The following is a 19,680-nucleotide window of genomic DNA, read 5'->3' as shown; positions in this document are numbered from 1 at the left end:
GCTGCCCTCTGTGTCTGCAGTGGAATCCTGGAGACAGACATCTGGGCCACAGTTTTTTACCAGGGACCTGGAGTCAAAGTGCATTCTCCACTAGCCCTGATTGCTTGCTCAATTGCTGCCGGGCTCGGAATGAAATGGTTAAGGTGCTGCACTCGATTACTCAGCTGCTTGGAGAGGAAGAAAAGGGCACTGAGCTATTCTCAGGGTGTGGGGCACACAGCAGAACTCACAGGAGGGGGCTAGGACCCTCTCTTGCTGGGGACCTCACCGGGAGGAGCACCTGTGGTGGTGGTGGTGTCAGTGGTGGTGGCGGCAGCAGCAGTGGTGACATGGAGCTGCTGCTTCCCAGAAAGTCAAGGCTAGAGGCAGTCAGGTTTTGCAACTTCAGTGATAGTGCAGCATTTGGGGCAGCAGGAGGGACCCACTAGGACGGTCCAGAACCAAGTCAATCCAGGGTTGTATATAAACGACTTGGTTAGGGTGTCCAGGTGTCCTGCAGATAACCTGATGGACGAATTGACACAAAGAGGTTAGAGATCCTGAGAGTGGGTAGAGTTTTCCTGGTAAACTGGCTCACCATGAGAAGAGGCTCTCCAGCAGAATACCTGAAAATGGTTAGAACACATTGTAGGAGCAACAAAGAAGCAGAAGCAAACTGACCCATGACACGAAAAAAACAGACACTAAACTGGTGACACACAAGACTAACAAAACAGAGACAGAGACAAAAACAGTCTCCAAGCACCCTCAGGGGGCATCCCACCAAACAGACACAGTCTTACAGGTAAGAATCTGGACTGCTCGCCTGAAATAGCGTCCAGGGTTTTGGTTTTGATTTCTCTTTTAAAAAAAGAGATTCCTCAGGGGCAAGGAACATCTCTTGGCAGTCCCCCTAAGGAATTAATTGCCTCAGAGAGAGGCTTAGGTCCTATACATCCCTAAATAGGGATTCCGAGTGAGGCCCCAGATGAAATGGGTTCATAAACAATATAGGAATCCAGGAGGCCAAATTGATAAATTTGGAATTTTATTAGCTGAGCTCAACGATTACTCGTGTGGACCTGTTTCAGAGTCAAAGCAAGTGGCCCCGAACTGGAAAGTTTCAGAGCTTTTAAAACAGAAAACCACAGAAAGACATCCTGTTGGAAATAATTTAGCTAGAATCTTACATTAATTTTTGGTTGACACCTGTATCTTGCGTCTTTTGTTGAGCAGGTTAATTTTTCTCTTGTGGGTACAGCTCTTTCTGCTTTTGTCATGGGACTTGTATCCTGTCGGTGTCACTCCCGGCCGGCAGGAAGGACACACAACAAAGTCTGGCAGTGGACAACCTTTTCTTTTATTTTTCCCATTTTTTAATATGTTACTCACCGCGTGAGGCCCAAGGAATCCGCCACTTACGCGTGAGCCTGAGAGGAGTCTACAAACCCTGTAGGTGCGCGCCACCCAGGGCCCAGGTTTATCCTCTACTCACCTGTCTTGCAGCTCTGCGTTGGAGCGTTGTCCACTGCCACGTCTCGGGGGTGATCAGTCCCCGTACGGGCCACCAGATGTAGGTGTCACTCCCGGCCGGCAGGAAGGACACACAACAAAGTCTGGCAGTGGACAACCTTTTCTTTTATTTTCCTTCTCCGTACAGCCTGCCCCGGGAATCCTCCCGGCCGAAGCCTCTGTTGGTCCGCTCCCCGCGGCTCCTTGCGTGCTTCTCCCTACAGTCTGTCCCGAAGCCTCTACCGGTCCGCTCTCCGCGGCTCCTTGCGTGCTTCTTCTTCTTCTTCTGCTTCTTCTTCTTCTCTTGGCGGGAGAGGCACTCACTTTTATAGGGTTACAGTGGCCAACCAGTTCAAAGCGCGCGATGCGGGCTGATTGGCTAACATCAGTTGTTGCTAGGCAGACTATCTTACAGGGCGGGTTGTGAAGCAGGAGATCTTACAGGGCGGGTTGTTTACCAAGCAGGAAGCAGGAGATAAGTGCCATCTTAGCACACTCGATGGGAGGGGTAATCTAGCTCAGGCTTTGCTCTTTCCTACAGGCCTCACGTCCGCCAAGTAAGGCGACCGGGCTCGGCCGCGGCTCCCAACAGTATCCTGAGTAATTTTTCACTCTTCTGGGTCAAATACAAGGCACAAGATGGCATCAGTTATGCCAAACTACAACAAGCACCACTGGGAGAATTGAGATTATCTCATTGTTAATGGCTCTGGGATGTTGGACTAGGTGATAGGAGCCTTTGGATTTACAGATAGGGAGAATAGGAGTGTCATAAGGTGAGTGAGTGACTTTTAGAAACCCACAAATTAACAAGTGGCAGATTATAGGTTTGGGCCTCCATTGAAGTTTAGGGGCTACAGGGTATTGGGGAACAGAAGGGAAGACTGAGGGCTACTTGAGGCAAATTAGAACAGCATAACGTGGGTGGCATGAGTGGGATTGGAGGTGGCCTGGACTGCAGGGTGGAGCAGGAAGGAGGGGAGGGGCTGAGTCAGTCGCGCATGATGGATGAGACGAGTATGAGGGCTGTGAGGAGAGAGATGGTATAGGAGAAATCGGGTGTCTGGAGTGGTGGTTTTATTTTAATCAAAAAGAGGTACAGGACAGCTTGGGACAGTAAGACAGTTGTGTGTAAGAGAAAGCTTGGAATCTGCAGGGAACAGGTTTTGTCTGGGGAGGAACACTGGTTGTCAACTCCCACAGCGGACACTGCAGACTGGGAACATGGACCTGAAAACGCAGGAAGAGCACTATGAGTGGCTGATGTCCAGTGAGACGTGGGGCTCCGGGCGCGATACCTCAGTGGGGCCGTGGCCCTGCGCCCCTCCATCCTCTTCAGATGATTGTGACGTGTCTGCAGCGGCAGTGTCCCATCCTGTGAGGGCAGGGAAGGTGCTGATGACTCACCACTGTCTGGTGGACAGAGCAGTTGCACTTGCAGTGGCCCTCTTGGTTGCAGAAAGGACGAGTGCCCAGTCGTGGCACAGATCAGGGCAGGTCAGGTCCAGGGTCATTTTTCTGCCACATTTGAAGCATGGTGGGGAGGGGCCTTGGGTTTTTAGATTTTTTTTTGTCCTGTGTTTTATCTTGAGCTCCGAGTGCCACTGGTGCTGCAGCCTCTGGAGCCAGAAGTTGGCCTTGGAGTTCAGCTTACAATGCAGCTTTTTTTTTTTTTTTTTTTTTGAGGTTGTCCTGGAATGTAACCTTTTAAAGGTTGTCCTGTTTTTGTTGTTTTTGTCCGAAGTCATATCTGGAAAGTCATAGCTAAGAGGTATGCCTGGGGGGATTGAGGACCAAAGTCTAAACATCTGGTGTTGCTTGGGAAATAAAATGGGACTTTAATCTTTTGTCGTGGGGACAGAGTGGAAGTGAGAATGGATGGGGGGACGACATGAATGTAGGTTAGAGGAGAAGACTGCAGCAGAGGGGAGCTTTGTGGGTCTGGTGACGGGGTGAGAGCTGAAGGGGTAAGGGTTATTTTAGTGGGGATAAGGGTTTTGGCAGTGCAGAGGGCTGACAGGTCTGAGAAAGACGGTGCAGAAGAAAGGAGGTTGGTTGCAAAGAGAACTTGGGCATGGGGCACCTCAGACCATTTCCCATTGCGTTGACAAATATGTAGATCCCGGAGGATATTAAAGTCAAGTGTATTATTGGGGGACAAATTGATCTATTGTTTACAGAGGGGTTAAGCTGTCTGGCAAAGGAATGTGAGACCTTTGGGTTTGAGTTCCATGAAGCTGAGGGGAGCGAAGAACAGACTTGGGACAAATGAGGACAGAAGCGTGGGCCGAGGGGGAAGGAGAGGGAACATTGTCCACGGATAAAGTGAGGCAGAGGAGCGATGTCAAGACTGAGAGAAGATTGAGGACAAGAAGCATCTGTAGACGATCCCAAAAGGGATGTAGGTGTGGCGGAGGGGAAGAGGACTGATTGTTTCCCATAGTGAGGACCAGGCCGAGGAGAGGCACGGAGACAGAGAGGAGGCTAAAGGCAAGCACTGTCCATAGAAAGTCCTAAGAGGGACCTCGGACCACTGGCTCTCTGAGCAGGCACCCCAGTCAGAGAGGGGATTGAGTATAGGGGGTCCCAAATGGCATGTAGGAACACAAACTCTCCAAGCAGGCGTCCCTGGTCAGAGCGGGGATCGAGCGCAGAGGGAGGAACGGCTTGGCATGTCAACACGACTTTGGAGCGAGGGGCAGGAAGCCCAGAAGCGTAGACAAGCCATCCACAGAGGACTGTTACCTTCATGGGAAGAAAAAGAGAAAGAAGAAAACAAAAGTGCAGAAGGCAAGTTTGCTGGGCATGAAGCCTTGGAAAGCGCCTGAAAGAGCCCCGTAGTGACCCACTCCGGCAAAGAACTGCAACAGGGGAAAGTGCTTGGGAAGTCCCGGAGAGGCTGGGAGGGACAGAAACGGGGATCGGGGTTGCTGGGGAGGGAGGAGGGAGGTAAAGGCACAAATGCATTCACTAACAGTTTTGAAATGTCAGGATGCTGGTGTCAGCAGGGAAGCGGTCTGAGGCTCACGGTTCACGCAGGGTTGGTCGGGACTGGTCGGCTGACCGAGGCATCCCTCCCGGGTTTGGGCAGCAATGATGGACCAGAACTCACACAAAGCCAGACCAGACATTCTGCCTCGAGAAAGAAGCTTTCTTGGGTGAGAGGTGGACTGCCTTGCAGACCACTACAGCCCCCATTTGGCTTGGGGAAAGGGTTTTTAAGGGTTGTTGGGGAGGCTGGTAGGGGCTCTGCAGGTGAGCCCGGTTCAAGCAGCAGGTGTGACAGGGTCATCATTAGGTACTCTCCTGGGCACGGTTGACTTTTGAGGTTGGAACAGTTCTTGGAAACCTCCTTCCTTGCAAGCCAAGTGTAAACAGGTTGACCACCTGGGAAGTTTATTTTCTTGCAACCCAAGCACGAACAGGCTCTGGGGGCAGGCTGACCCTTCAAGTAGTCAGTTTTCTGTATTGTAAACATCTCTCATTTGGTGTTTTGTTTTGTTTTGTTTTTGGTCTGGGGGTCAAACTCATGACCTCACAGATGCCAGGCAAGTGCTTGTGCGCTGAGCTAAATCCCCTGTTTTTTAACAGTAAAATTTATTCTTTTTTAATTTTTATTTTGTCTTTTGAGATTTTTTTTTCCTTTTTTTAAAATTTATTTTCACTAGTACGCATTTGCAGTACACAGTGATTACATTCATCGTGGGGCGATTGGTGTGTACACAGTACATGTTTTGGGCTTTTTGTTTTTGAGGCAGAGCTTTGCTGTGGGTTGGCCTTGAACTCACCGTGTAGCCCAGGCGGCCTCGAATGCATGGCCGCCCTCCCACCTCAGCCTGCCAAGTGCTGGAACTGTAGGCGTGTGTCGTCGCATCCAGCCACGTCACACAGCTTAATTCTTTCTTTGCCCCGCCCCACTTCCTCTCCCTCCATGGTTTGCTCACCTTATGGTGTCAACAGCTAATCAGAATTTTTACTAAATCTAAACCATCCGTTTTTCATTTCATGATTTTGCAATATTGCTTAACAGGTTTTCCCCTACTCTGACGTTATAGAAATTCCATTTTGCATGTTTTTCTGTTAATGCTATAATTTTATCTTTCACATTTCAGACTTCAATTCCTCTGGAGACTTTATATGTGATGTAAATTGTGGACCAGTTTATTTTTTCCAGTATCTTGATCCAGTTTTCTAAATCCCGTCTGCACAATGGTTCATTTCCCCCATGACCTCTAGTGCCCCTTCATCATTTATCAAGTTCCCGTGTCTCTATGGACCTCTCTACTTCCTTTTCAACTCCATTGGTTCATTCATCTGTTTGGGGGACAGACTGTATAATTGTGACTTTGTAGTATCCGTAGTTTTTGGTTTTTTTTAAGAGACTCAGTTGTGCTGGCCAAACTGGTCTTTAACTCCATTGGGCTCACATGCTTCTCCTGCCTCAGCCTCTCGTGTAGCTGTGACTGGGCCCATTCCCTGCTCTGCTGAGTGGCTCTGGTTAGAGGTAACTCCTGAGGTTGTCTGAAGGCTTGATGGAGGGTGGAGCATCTACTTCCGAGATGGCACAGCAGCGTGGGGTTGGTGTGAGGCCTCTGCATCTCACCATGTCGACCCCTCCCTCAGGTTGCTTGAGTGACTTCATGACTCAGCAGTTAGCTTCCCTCCAAGTGACTGATCAGAGAAAGTGATCTAAGTCAGAGTGAGACTAGAACCTTATTCTCTTGTTTGACCCGCTCTTGGAGTCCACGTCTTGTGACTCACATGGGTTTCTCTTGGTAACAAAGATCCACTGACCAAGTGTGAGACACGGCTCATTGAGGATGTGGATGCCAGGAGGCCTTTATGAGGCTGGCTGGCATGCCAGTCTTAAAGAGAACGCTTCTGAATCTGTAGAGGATGCTGTTTGTGTCTGGTACAGTGGCACACACCTGGAATTCCAGCTACTGCAGAGGCTGAGGCAGGAATATTGCAAGTTCAGGCCACTCTGGGCAACTTGATGAGCTCCTGTGTAATATATTAAAAAAAAAATACTGTGGATGTAATTTAGTGGTAGTGCTGCAGATAATAATAATAACAATAATACTTGTAAATTTGGGGTATATACAACATGCTTAGCTTGTTGGGAGATTTTTCAAGAAGTAATAAAGCAGTAAGACAGCAGAGGTGCTGGACAGCTGTGTCACACACACACGAACCAAAGCTGTCGGTCCTGGAGAGCCAGTGCTGTCCCCCAGGCCTGGTGGGAAGCTGGAGGTCCTGGCCTGCCAGACAAGCTCTGGGGCAGCTTCTTCCCTGGGGAGCTGCCACTGCCATGCCCTGTCTTTCTTTTCCCTTGTAGTGTCCAAGACAAAGATTCTGGCCACTGGAGGAGCATCTCAAAACAGCGACATCTTGCAGGTGGGTGGTGGCAGCTCCTCTGCCTCTCCGAGTGGTCTTGTGCAGCAGGAAGAATCGCCTCCGTGCCCATGGTCAGGAGGCAGAACGCAGCGCAGTGCCTCCGTGAGCAGGGAGCAGGTTCCATCGCCCTTGCAACAGGGCTCTGTGGCCTGCCCCACGCAGTCCCCTCCCGGGACAGCACTGACTCTGCAGTCACTCAGAAAGGGCCTGTTCCTGTGATGAACTCACTAATATCCGATGTCGTGCTCTTGTCCCGAAAGCATCTCCCTTCCAGTTTAACTTTGTTTTTCCAGCCACACCTCTTGTAACACTGAGCTAGACTTGTCTGTGCCCTTTTGTTTCTTTATTATGCTGGAAATATTTAACAAAAGAGGAGTCAGCCATAGATGTGTGGCGCACAGGCTCTCACATCGGGGAGCCATCTGTCCTCTGAGGAGGGCATTGTACTTTTAGGTGTGGCCTGTAGAGACTGCCTTGGCTGTTTGCAAACACCTATAATCCCAGCACTTGAGAGGCTGAGGCAGGAGGACTGAGCAAGTTAGAGGCCAACCTGGGTTACATAGTTCAAGGTTGATTTGAATTACACAGCAAGATGCTGTCTCAAAAAAAAAAAAAATGAACAAAAAAGAAACTGAGTTGTGACAGGCCTGTCTTAGGCCAGCTTCTCTAGCAGCGGAACCGGAAGTGGGAATTCTGTAAGTGGTTTGTTGAGAGAGTTCTTCCAGGAAGAAGGGGGTGAGGGACTTGGTACAGGGCAGAAGAGGAGATACAAGGCAAGATAGGGTCTTGGCTGGAGCCTGCTTTAGTGCCACACATGGGTCATTCTGGGGCGTGAGTTAACTGCGGAGCAGGCTGTGCATTGGGTGAGGGGGCTCAGCGGCACAGTCCTGTGAGGAGAGGGTGCTGTGAGACTCTGTGCACACAGCAGCTGGTAAGGGGCGCCCTGGTCCAAGAGGGGCAGGACCGCTGGCATCTGCCCCAGTGTCTTGGCAGACTAGTGCACTCCTCCAGGTGCATTTATGCGTCCTCCTTTTGCACGCGTGCATTTTTTTTCATAATTGGAAGGTTTCATCATAATTCCCATCAAAACGTGCCCTTGTTAGTTTGGATTGTGACATAGCATTGCCCCCACTGCAGGTCACAGAGCTGTGGTCTCTTCCTCCAGGTCATCCTAATGTGGTCAAATATACCATTTTTTTTCTTTTTCTTTTTTCTTTTTTTTTTTTTTTTTGGTGCTAGGGATCAAACCCAGGCTGTTATGCATGCTAGGTCAGCATTCTACCATGTAGCTACACCCCAAATACACATGTCATTCCATGTATGCATCTTGAGGCAGCAGAGGTTGGGCAGAGGGACGGTGAGATGTGAGGTAGACAAGCCTGGGAAGTGTGCCCAAAGTGCCTGTGCTCCCTCTGTGAGGGGACTACTGCACTAAGACCCCTATTTCCTTCCCAGGTGCTCGCAGATGTGTTCGACGCCCCTGTGTACGTCATGGACACTGCTAACTCTGCCTGTGTGGGCTCCGCATACCGAGCTTTTCATGGTAGGTTGGTGGCTGGGACGTAGCAGTCGCTGGAAGTGGCTGAGGCACTGGCCAGACTGAGCAGGTGGAAAGGAAAGACTGGGGTGTTTGTGGTCTTTGGGACTCTGGACTCGTGGGCTTTTAGCCTCGTTTTATCCTCCTAGCAGGTGAGAACCGTGCATGCCTTCTGCTTCTTTTTCCTCTAAAGTGGAGCTAGGGAGACAGGGAATGGACTAAATGAGACCTGGTCGGTCGTGCTCTACACAGGCACACTAGAAAGAGTGCGCTTGAGGGGTGTGAGCATGAGTCAGGCCTGTTGTGAGCAGAAGCGGTAGGTGAAGTCCGGAGTTGTGTTTTCAGCAAGAACAAGAAGTTGAAACAGTGAGACTGCAGAGCCAAGCAGTCCAGGACCGCGGACAGCTCCCGGAAGGCCCCCGGCGGTGGAGGAGGCCTGGCGGGAACTCCATGCCCTAGCGGAAGTGCCATCCACACCCTGGCCGGGAGCAGCGCAGCCTCCTCCGCCTGGGCCACTTGCCCTGTCCCTTGCCTCTCAGAGCATCTGAGGACCAGTGCCTCTGTCAGGGCTTTGTCTTTCCCATTCTGATGGTTCTTTTCTTTGTATGTTTACTCTTAACTTTCCAGTTTACTACTTAAATAATATTTTTCTTTCAGTGTTGTGAATTCATCAGAGAATGTAAACTTCTCCTAATTAGCCTCCTTTGTTCCCCTACACTTGCTCCACACACCCTGCCCCCACTTACGCTACTCCTGCATCACGACCACTGCGGAATTTATTTCCCAGTTACTTTTTAACCCCATTTTATAGCATATTGGCTTTATTGTTTTCAACTCCTTGCTCTCTCTCTCTCTCTCTCTCTCTCTCTCTCTCTCTCTCTCTCTCTCTCTCATACTCTGATTAAACCCAGGGCCTTTGGAGGCTCTACTCAAACTTGTGGTCCCCCGGCCTCAGTGTCCCAGAGTGCTGGGTACAAGTGTACACTACCATGCTTTAGTGTCTTTCTCCTTTGTTTCTGTGCTGGGGTTTTTGTTTGTGTTTGGTGTTGGAGATCGAACCCAGCTTCTTTGTACATGGTAGGAAAGCCATACCCTCAGCTCTCTGTACTAGTTTCATTGGCCTGCACAACCTAAATAAATATTGTAAGAGGGAGTTTACTTCAGCAGATGATGATTTTAAGGCCTGACCAACAGGTCTTTGTTGTGGGATGATGTATCATTAGCTTTCTGTGGGAGGAACTGAACTCAGAATCTTACACTTGCCAGGCGGATGCTAGTGCCACTGAGCTGTATCCCTGGCCCTCCAGCAAGTCTTTGTGGTATCATCCAGAGAACAGCTAGATAAACAACTGAGTTCAGAATACATCTCCTGAGAACTTTGAAAGTACCGTTGCATAGGGGCTGGGGATTTAGCTCAGCGGCATAAGCACCTGCCTTGCAAGCAGGCAGTCGTGAGTTTGATCCCTGGTACCGATAAAAATGAAAAAAACAAAAAAAAAAAAAAAAAAAAAAAAAGAAAGTACCGTTGCATTAACTGGCCTACAGTGTAGCCGAGAGCAGGCCAGGATCTGCTGATTACTTTTCCTGCACTATAGGGAAGAGAGGTAGAGAGAGACCTCACTGTGCTGTGCTGTGCTGTGCTGTGCTGTGTTCTGTTCTTGTCTCCCTTTTTATGCTTGTGGAATTGCCAAAGGGTACCAAGGGTCCTGCCTTGCTGTGTCTTCAAAAACCAAGGCCAGAGTTAAACCCAAGCTCCCCAGCGCCCCCCAGAGGCGTGTTAGCCACTCTTTGCAGCAGGTCTGTAAATGGAAGTGGGGAGGGAACTGTCTTTTTCTCTTTCTTAGCTGGGCACCCACAGCTGATCCTGTACCGCTCTGAGCTGGCCTTTTCCAGCGCGTACCCTCACATTGCAGGGGCCTTCTTCCCTTCTGGTGGTGTGTTTCTCTATCACTCTGACATCGCAGTTTGGATTGCCTGCAGATACATCATGTCTCCTTGCTTACGTGGCAGCCTTCCTTCTTTCCTTGTCGGCTTGGCGAGTAGTTATTAAGTGCCTTCTGTATGCCAGGTAGTGCCCCAGGCACCAGGGCTGGGCTGCTGATCTGTGGAGTCTGCAGCTTGGCAAGGAGGGAATGTCAGCAAAGAGTCACCTGAGCCTGTGGCCGCAAACTGTGAGAGATGCTCCACGGGAAAGCAGAGGGTCCTGGGCCTGGAGGGTGAGCAGGGCCTCTTCACTGACCTGGGAACAGGTACGGGAAAGGCGGGAAGAAAGCAGCCCACAGTGAAGAGGCTGCAAGGCAGAAAGTGTTGACAGAAGCCCTGGCTGGCTAGAAGGTGGTGAGGGGCAGGGCACAGAGGGACATGAGGGAGGACGGGCTGGCTCGTGCTACAGAGAGGCCAGCATTTGAAATTTTGCTTTTTAAAGCAGTTTTATTGAGGTACAGCACATTTTATGTGTGTGTGTGTGTTACTCATTTTATGTGTACAATTCAGTGATCTTTAGTGGATTTGCTGAGGTGTGCAGCCATTACCTTGAGTTTTGGAATTTTTTTTTCTTTTTCCTGCTGGAGATTGAATCCAGGACCTTGACTGCGCTACAGCCCTGTAACTGCCTGTAGAGCAGACACCTGGTTTCACCGCTGTAATCCTTTGTGCTGTCTGCCATCAACCACTTCATCTGCAACATGTACAGATGTGAAGTGATCTTTCCCTTCTAGGCCTTGCAGGTGGAACAGACACGGTCTTTTCGGAGGTTGTAAAGTCAACTCCAGGCCCTAGACTGGCTGCCACACCAGCCCCAGGAGCTTCGCAGGTGAGTGACCGTCACATTTTACCATACCATGTGCATTATGAGAGCCAACTAGGAACTTTTCCCCAGAAAGGTAAGTTTTTCTTTTTAACTTTTGTCAAAATCGTTGTGCCCCACTGAGAGATTCTACTCTTTTGACATTTCAAGAAAATGGTGCAGAACAGTCAGATTATCAGCTGGATCTCACAAATGCTGCTGGCTTTAACAGGAAATCTGAAGGCAGTGTCAGCCAGTAGTTTGACATCAGCCCTTGTCAGGTTCCTTGTGGTTCTTTAGGGCATCAGTGGACAATGAGAACCATTGAACCATCATGTGAACCACAGATGGCCTTGGAAAATTTCTGGTAGTTTCATTTATCAAAATAAAAAGTAACAAGTAAAATTAATAGTGTATTTTGTTTAACTCAGTGTGCCCAAGATACGGTCACTTCAACAGGTAACCAATTAGAAATATTACTATTTTGTTTGTTTGTTTGTTTGTTTGTTTGTTGTGGTTATTTTGGTACCAGGGACTGAACTCAAGACCTCATGCTTGCCAGGCAGGCGCTTACTCTGCTGAGCCAAATCCCCAGCCCCTTAGGAATATTATTCCTATGATATTTAACATTCCTTTTTGTATGAAGCTTTTGATATTTACTGTTATAAGCACATTTCATACTTGTGGCTGTGCTGTTGGTCAGTGCTGTTCGGGTTGTGCTCTGGGTGATGCTAGGACATTTGTAGTTGCTCCAAACACCTCACACAGCTGTCTTTAGAGGGAGGAATCGAAGGCATTTGAGCTGCACTGTGCAAAGGGAGATTCTGGAAGGAAGGGACCCTCCCCTGGACAGCGTGTGAACTGTGGGGACCACAGCAGCTGTGGGGACCACACCTGCTCTGCTGTTGGAGGGGAAGGCTGCTGGAGCTTTCTCTTCTGCTGTGCTGTGTGCCAAGGTGTGGCCCACAGCAGCTTCTACGAACAGTGATCTAAATAGGGTGAATGTTTAAATGTTAAAAATCTCTTCTAGTAAATGAGACATTGTCTTTAATGTTCCTCACAAGGATCCCTTTCACTTTAAAAACACTTACTACATCATTCTTGCCACTTTATGAAGCAATTCTAGAAGTTTCTTTGGTGAGTGTCTTTATGGGGGTCAATCAAACACCTGCCGAGTGCCGTCCAGTGCAAAGGCAGTCTTGTAAAAACATGACAGTATGTCCTCACCCACCTTATTCACTGGATCTGGACCTGTATGAATTTTGGCTCTTCCCCAAACTCAAAATGACCATGAAAGTGAAACAGTCTTGGTCAATTCAGAACATCAGGGTAGTCACAATGACAGAACTAAAGACACTAAGATAATTTACTATAGTAAATTTTAAAACTTTTTAAACATCCACCATATTTTTCAGTCACAGCTCATAAATCTGAATATTTAGTTGGGTTTATGAATTACCCCCTAACCACCACCCTTTGACTTAGGACACTGCATTTAAGACTGTTTACTTAGGAGAAAGAGTGTCACAGAAGTGGAATAACTGTGTCACAGGCCATGAACCTTTGATACAGAAAATAAAATCAAGTTGATTTTCAAAGGGGTTGCACAGCCAACTTTCATCAGCTATGCAGTGAGATAGCCCTTCTTAGGTGCTTTTTTCTTTTGTTTTTGAGACAAGGTCTCCCTGTGTAGTTCAGGCTGGCCTGAACCTTGATGCAGACCCCCACCGATCTGTTACCCTAGCTCTTATTTAATTTTGAGTCAAGATCTCACTAAATTGCTTGGGCTGGCCTTGAACTTTGATCCTCCTACTTCAGGCTCCTGAGTAGCTGGGATTATAAGCATGTATCACTATAACGCTTGTAGTATTTCCTCTTTTGTGTACTGATGATTCCTTTCCTTTGCCTGGGGAGGGGGTAGTTAAATTGCAAGTAAATGGAATATAAAAATTTTAAATCACAAGCCTTAATCAGAGGCCCTCTCGTATACCCTGTTTCAAGCTGCCGATTCTGTTGCCCCTGCAGGTCTATGAGGCCCTCCTCCCCCGGTATGCCAAACTTGAGCAGAAAATCTTGTCCCAGACCCGAGGCCCTCTGGAATGAATTCTGCAAGCCCAAGTACCACTGCTGTTCCACACTCACTGATCCTGCGTGGAGATGCGGCACCGGGCAGCAGGCGCTCTCTCCCCTGTCCTAAGCACCTGTGCCTGGCCATGTGGACTCTTCAGTGTGCTCCTGCCCTGTCCTGGGCCTCTCTGAATCCAGCCTCAGCATATCTTCCTGAAGACTATCCTGAAGCATATCGTGCCTTTGCCTTGGGGCAAAAGAACATCTTTTCTTCCCAGAAGGCAGAATAATACCAAGTCTGGGCAATGTCCTCTAAAAATTGTGACTTTCCCCATTTCAAAGGCAGAATGAAAGCGGATCTCAGGATCAGAATCAACTGAAGTGGGGAGACGAGCCCTCTCCTGCCCCTGGCCTCAGCCCTGACTCTCTGGCCATTCAGCTCCAAGGCCTCTTCGTTCCCAAGTCATCTTGATCCTGCAACCCAGCCTCTCTCAGCCTGTCCCCTCCAGCCGCTTCTCTCCCACACCTTGCCCTCCCTCCGCCTCTCTCCTCTTCTTATCTCCCTGTGTGAAACATTCCTCAAGTCCTTTCCTGTCTGCCACCCTCCCTCTCCGCCTTCCGTCTTGGGAACATCGTTCCCCCCTCTTTTCATGGTCACTGTCCCCTTCAGCCACCTGCTGTACCTTACCACGTCCCACCATGCTTCCCTCAGCTGGCCTCAGCTCTGCCCACAGCCAGCCTGTGCCATCCCCAGCTGGCACCATTTTGGGCTTTCCTTGCTCTCCTTTGTGATTCTCTTGTGGATGAAATTGTGTTACTCTTTTGGGAGAATTTTCTGAATTCTAGATTTCTTTTTTATCTTGGAGTCCTTTTATCAGCTGAGAAGTTGTAATTCTGTTTTAATTGCCTTCCAGTTGTATAGATGGTGATTTTTTCCTTCCTCTTACCCCTCCTATTTTAGTTCATACCTTTCTGTTCCTTGCTCACATTTTTGCAAAAGCTTTCATAGAGTCCTTTGTGATCTGACTCCTGCAGAATCCTCCAGGTGTTGCTTCTGCCTCAGGCCCTCACTGCACCCGAGAGTCCAATTAAATCAAATTATTATCATCTCACTCAGCACGGCAAGATGGTATAGATGAGTCTGGGACCTTTTGGATCAGAGAAGTGGCTTGTGGAAAGTGAAGAAGTGGCCAGAGCATCGCTTCTGATAACGATGAAGCGATCTTGAGAGGGCGTCATGTCCCTTGGAGGCTTGGGGGATGAAAGAAGAAGAAACAAGAATCCAAAGATGACAGCCTACCAGATAAAACAGGAAGTTCAAGATTCAGAAGAAAACAACTTATCACCTCCTAGACATTCTTTGATTTTTTTTTTTTTTTTTTTTTTTTTTTTGAGGCAAGGTCTTGCAACATAGTTCAGGCTGGCCTTGAGCTCACTTTGTAGCCCATGCTGATCTTAAACTCAGACTCATGGAAATCCTCCACCCCGGCCTCCTGAGTGCTGGGATTATAGGTGTGCACCACCACACCCGGCTAGACATTGTTCGATTTTACATCATTGACCATGAAAAATTATCATAGCTCTCCAACATGAATTTTAAAATAAATCGGACAGTTGTGAAGATGAAAGAATACCATAGGTCAGAAATTCAAAAACTTTTTTTTTCTTTTTTTAAATTTTATTTTAAAGGGGGTAAAATTAAACACAATAAAACAACAAAATAGAACATGACAGGAATGTAAGAGATAGAAATTTCAAAGCTAGACGACCTGAGATCTTCACTGTCTATCATATTGTCTCTTGTGTTCTTCCAAATAGTTGTCCATGTTTTCACATACGGAGAATTCATACAAAACAACATAGTATAAAACTGATCTGAACTGAATGAGGAAGGCGTTTTAGGTCTTCAAAATCAGACAATAGGGAACTCATTAATGGCTGTCGTAGAGTCTGCCATTCTCCTCAAAATAGCTGTCCACACCTTTATGTATACTGAAGCTCAACAAAACAAAACAGGCAAGTGGGGAGGGATTGCTTGGTTTCCTGGTGTGAGTCCCAGTAAACGCCTGTGGCTCCGTCCTGGGCCGCCACAGCCTGCCACGCTCACAGCCGCTCCCCAGTGGGGGAGGGGTTGCTTCAAGCTGTTTCTTTCTAATGAACTGACCATTTCACTGCCTAAGTTGTGAAATGGCCAACAGACCATAGAAAGACATCTCTTTAGGCTCCTGCTTGAAACCAACAGCGTCAGGAAGCTGCTGGCCTTAATTCAGGGCCAGAGAAATTCAAAAACTTAAAATGTAATTTTAAAAAAAGCATACATGAAAAGAGAACTGACCAAATATATGAAAGAATTTAAACAGAAAGATGAAATCATGACAGGTATAAATTAAATATGCAATGAGACTAGAAATGGCTGCAGTACAGTTAGGCACAAGCAAGGAAGGCAGAAATGAGAAATAGGCAGAGAAAATACCATGCTGGTGACACCGGGGCTCCTTAAGACAGAAGGTAAGACAGCAGCACAGGGCTAGTGTCTGAACTGTGTAAGAAAGACCTGAAAGTATCTTAAAAAGATGTGTGTTTTTTTTTTTTAACTTGGAAAACTGACACAGAATGATAAGCTCTGAGATACTTCTATCAAATTATTATACTTTGAAAGTAAAGGGAAGCTAGGGATTTAGCTCAGCGGCATAAGTGCCTGCCTCATAAGCATGCAGTCGTGTGTTCAATCCCTAGTACAAAAAAAAAAAAAAAAAAAGCAAAAGGAAAAATTCTCTTGGACTCTGTTAGCTATTTTTCTTGTTGGTGACACCAAATAGCCAACACCCACACGCTAAGGGAGAAAAGGTTTATTTAGCTCTCAGTTTGTAGAGGTTTTAGTCCCTAATCAGCTGACTCCACGGCAGGGTGACTTGACAGAAGAGAAATAGTTCATGGCAAGCAGAAGACTGCAAAAACAAGCAAAGGATCTTAACAGCATCTTTCTGCCTCTCTGAGCAGTGTGGAGCAGGCAGCGCTCACACCCTTCATCCTAGGCCTTGGGAGCCTGGCATTGCTCCATGAATCAGTGCCAGCATCGCACACTTCAGACCCAGCCACTTCTGAACAAGTCCCATCTCTGACTACTTAAAGCCTTGAGGGGACAGCTAGATATAAGCCGTAACTGCCTCTAGGCCAGAATATCTAGTTCCCCCAAGGAAGAAAGACAAGGTTGGCATAAGACTTCTAAAAAATTGAAATAGCAGTAGGGCAAAAATCGAAAGTGAGAACTAAGGATTTTGTATCCAGTTAAACTATCTTAAATATCAAGGGTAGAGGAAAGTTTTAATAGTGCAAGACCTCAGGGAATGTTAGAGTCACAGTTTCTTCCTTAGTTCCTTTCTTGTTTCTGGGACAAATACACACTTAGAAATGCACAATCTAGAGGAGGAGGGATTTGTTTTGGTTCAGCTGCAGAAGTTTGGGTCCACGGTTGGCTCATAGTGAGTGGGTCTGCTGCGAAGCCAAGCTGCTCCCGTCATAGCTGCCAGGAAGCGGAGAGAAGGGAGGGGTCAGGGAGGGAGATGCACTCTTCCAGCTCACACCCTTGAGTCTCTAACCAAACTCTGGCTCCTAACCATAAGCTCATCAGTGGACTGATCCATCCAGAGCCAATCACCATCCCAAAGCCCAGTCTCTGAACACGTGAAACTTCTGGGGAACATCATAGATCCTAAACCAAACAGGCTTCTACTGAAAGATGGGCTGCTTCTATTGAGATGATTAGGGAAACTTGAACAAAAGGACCAGGTGATCACTGGGTATCCATAGTTGTGGCTCTGAGACTAACGCGGTTAGGAGAAGGATGGATGAGCAGTGTTAAATAGTATGTGCTTGTTTGTAGTAGACAGGGAGAAAAGCGGGGAAGGGAGTGGAGAAAGTGCCAAGTGCTCTTTGCTGCACAGGAAATAGGAATCAAAGAATATTAAAGTGAACAGGTCAAATAGTTGAGACCTCAAATACTGAAAGGGAGGAACTAAGTATTCAAAGGTTTGGTACTATCAAAGGGAACAGTGCAGCATAAATAGGGATAATAGTATAATATGAATGATACAACCACTAAAATAAAATGCAGATATCCCTTGATGGCCAATAAACAACGATAAAGGCAGTAGACCACACAGTGAGCGAATACTGTAAATGAAGAAACACACAAAATGAACTTAAGTCCAAGCATGCGTCAGATTGATAAACTTGAGAGGACTTATCTATCCTTCGAACAAAAAAGAATTTCAGATTGACTTACATGCCAACGTATTGTCATTTGTAAGGACAATAAAATAAAGGCAAAAAAGTAGGGGAATAAGCAACCACACACTATAAAAAATAGAAATCACAAAATGCAAAGGTTACAGCATCTATCTCTGGCAGAATTCAAGGAAAGACAGTGAACATTATAATGCCAACAGCCACAGTTCTCAACGAAGACATGCTGCTTATGATGTGGCTGCTTCAACTGAGGTTTGTCACATTGAAATGACACTCCTGACTCCCTCTTATTGCCATGAAGGGTTCTTTGTGCTTTCTTTCTCCTTCCTTTCTCATTACTTTAGGCATGTTATTTCTAGCTTGTCAAAACATATTACATTTGTATAAGAAGTAATTGCCAGAAAATGAAGGTAGAAAGTTAGAAATTAGTAAGGAAATATAACACATCAATCTCCAAGACTGAAGACAGAAACTGTGTAAGGATATAAGTGATCATAATAGTAGTTTGTATAGAGTAGATCTTCCAAATATACATGAGGTGGATTTTTAAAAGACACTTAAAATTTTTTTAAAAAATTAGGCACATTGTCATCAGTCTCCCTCAGAATACTCTCTCTTGATTCAAACATGCGTATCCTATCTCTCTTGCCACTTTCTGAAGCCATTCTAGAAATCCTCTTTCAGGATGTCAGTGTCCTTAGTAGCACGACCTCAAGTGAAAATGTTCATCTTTCGTGACTATTTTTTTTTTAATCGGTATTGGGGATTGAACTCACGATCGCCTGCTTGCAACGCAAGTGCTTTGCCGCTGAGCTAAATCCCCAGCCCCTTGTGACTATTTTGACTTGGGGGAAGAATCAGAAATTGCATGGTGCCAGATATGATGGGAAAGGTAGGTGAGGACACTGTAATGTGTCAAGGAATCTGCCTTTCCATCATTGGATGGCACTTGCCAGCAGCATTTACATTATTTTTTATCAGGCCTCATGAAGATACACAAAAAGACTGCTAGAACTACTTCAGATGGTGATAAGAACAAGGGGGTAAGTGTGTTTGAAACAAGGCAGAGGACTCAGAGGGGGATTAATGCCATTACGTCTTTTACTATAATTGTAAACATTCCCCGTATATTTGGATTGCCACTTGCATTGACCTTTTATTAAAAAATCTATTCTTTTAAAAAATTGACTGTTATGATACCATAAAGAAAACATGAATGTACAAATTGACAGCAATAAACTCTTCTTTAATCACATGCAATAAAATAAGAAATGAATAAAAGGCTTTTTAAAACATCTTACAAAGGGCTGAGGGTTTAGCTCAGTGGTATGTGTCTGCCTGGCAAGTTTGAGGTTGTGGGTTTGATCCCTGGTACCAAAAGGAAAAAAGTCATCCAAGCTTGGCATTGTGGCACACTCCTATAATCCCAGCACTCAGGAGGCTGAGGCAGGAGGATCACTGGTGTGTTCAAGGCCAGCCTTGGTTACTTAGTTCAAGGCCAGACTAAACTACATAGTAAAACTCTATCTTGAAAAAACAAAGTCCTATCCAGAGAAAAACTTCTTAAAAACTACTATTGGAACAAAAGAGAAGTAAAATAAGAGCTTCCCAAGAAGGTTAATAACAAATTTATGGGATATAATTAAAATTAAATAAAATATAGTTGATAATATCAAAACTGATAAGTGAAAGAAAAAATGTTCATCTCAGAAAAAAAAGACAAAAGTAAATAAGGAGGATAAAAATACACATTTGGTAAAGGGAATGTTACAGTTTGTGTTTGTTCCCCCAAATCCTCATGCGGTCATGGTAGGCAGGCCTTTGGAAGATGGTTGAATCTAGAGTTTGTGATTGGTTCATTGTCCAGAGATGGAATTGTTGGTGTGAGTGCTGCACCTGCCCAAGGGTGGGTTTGCAAGCCTGCAAACAATGTAAGAGAGGTACGCAGGTGTGCGCTTCCCTTCACCCCTTTTGCTCTCATTAGTGGCTACCATGAGTATGTTGAGCATGCCACCCTGCCTTGGAGCCAGCTGAGTATGGACTGAAACCTCCAGAAACTATAAGCTAAATAAACCTCTCCTATGTTCATTTTGGGCATCAACTATGTTGTCTCAGCAATGAGAGAAAAATAACCAAGACGGGGAAAAATAGAATA

The 19,680-nt window shown here is 46.6% G+C and overlaps 1 protein-coding gene and 1 non-coding gene across 4 annotated transcripts in view; one reads left to right on the top strand and one right to left on the bottom strand.

Annotated features, from left to right (window-relative positions):
* Positions 1–18,754, top strand: part of Xylb (xylulokinase) — a 63,140-nt gene extending 44,386 nt beyond the window's left edge. For 2 of the 3 annotated variants that reach the window (XM_063225175.1, XM_063225177.1), the window contains 4 exons: positions 6,830–6,888; positions 8,344–8,431; positions 11,143–11,237; positions 13,236–18,754. In XM_063225175.1, coding sequence (XP_063081245.1) covers positions 6,830–6,888; positions 8,344–8,431; positions 11,143–11,237; positions 13,236–13,313 — 320 coding nt within the window. In that variant the 3' untranslated portion in view covers positions 13,314–18,754. Of the gene's footprint in view, positions 1–2,032; positions 4,388–6,829; positions 6,889–8,343; positions 8,432–11,142; positions 11,238–13,235 lie in introns of those variants that run through there. The other variant, XM_063225176.1, reaches the window with a different exon arrangement.
* On the bottom strand, positions 15,417–15,553 carry LOC111755295 (small nucleolar RNA SNORA2/SNORA34 family). Its single transcript, XR_002789865.1, has one exon. It is a non-coding gene; the product is annotated as a small nucleolar RNA SNORA2/SNORA34 family (small nucleolar RNA).
* Positions 18,755–19,680: the final 926 nt, after the last annotated feature.

Source organism: Cavia porcellus, unplaced genomic scaffold (genome assembly GCF_034190915.1).
Source record: "Cavia porcellus strain 051 isolate PalLab524CR breed Dunkin Hartley unplaced genomic scaffold, mCavPor4.1 scaffold_15, whole genome shotgun sequence".
Classification (NCBI taxonomy): Eukaryota; Metazoa; Chordata; class Mammalia; order Rodentia; family Caviidae; genus Cavia; species Cavia porcellus.
This window is presented reverse-complemented; position numbering and strand designations above follow the sequence as displayed.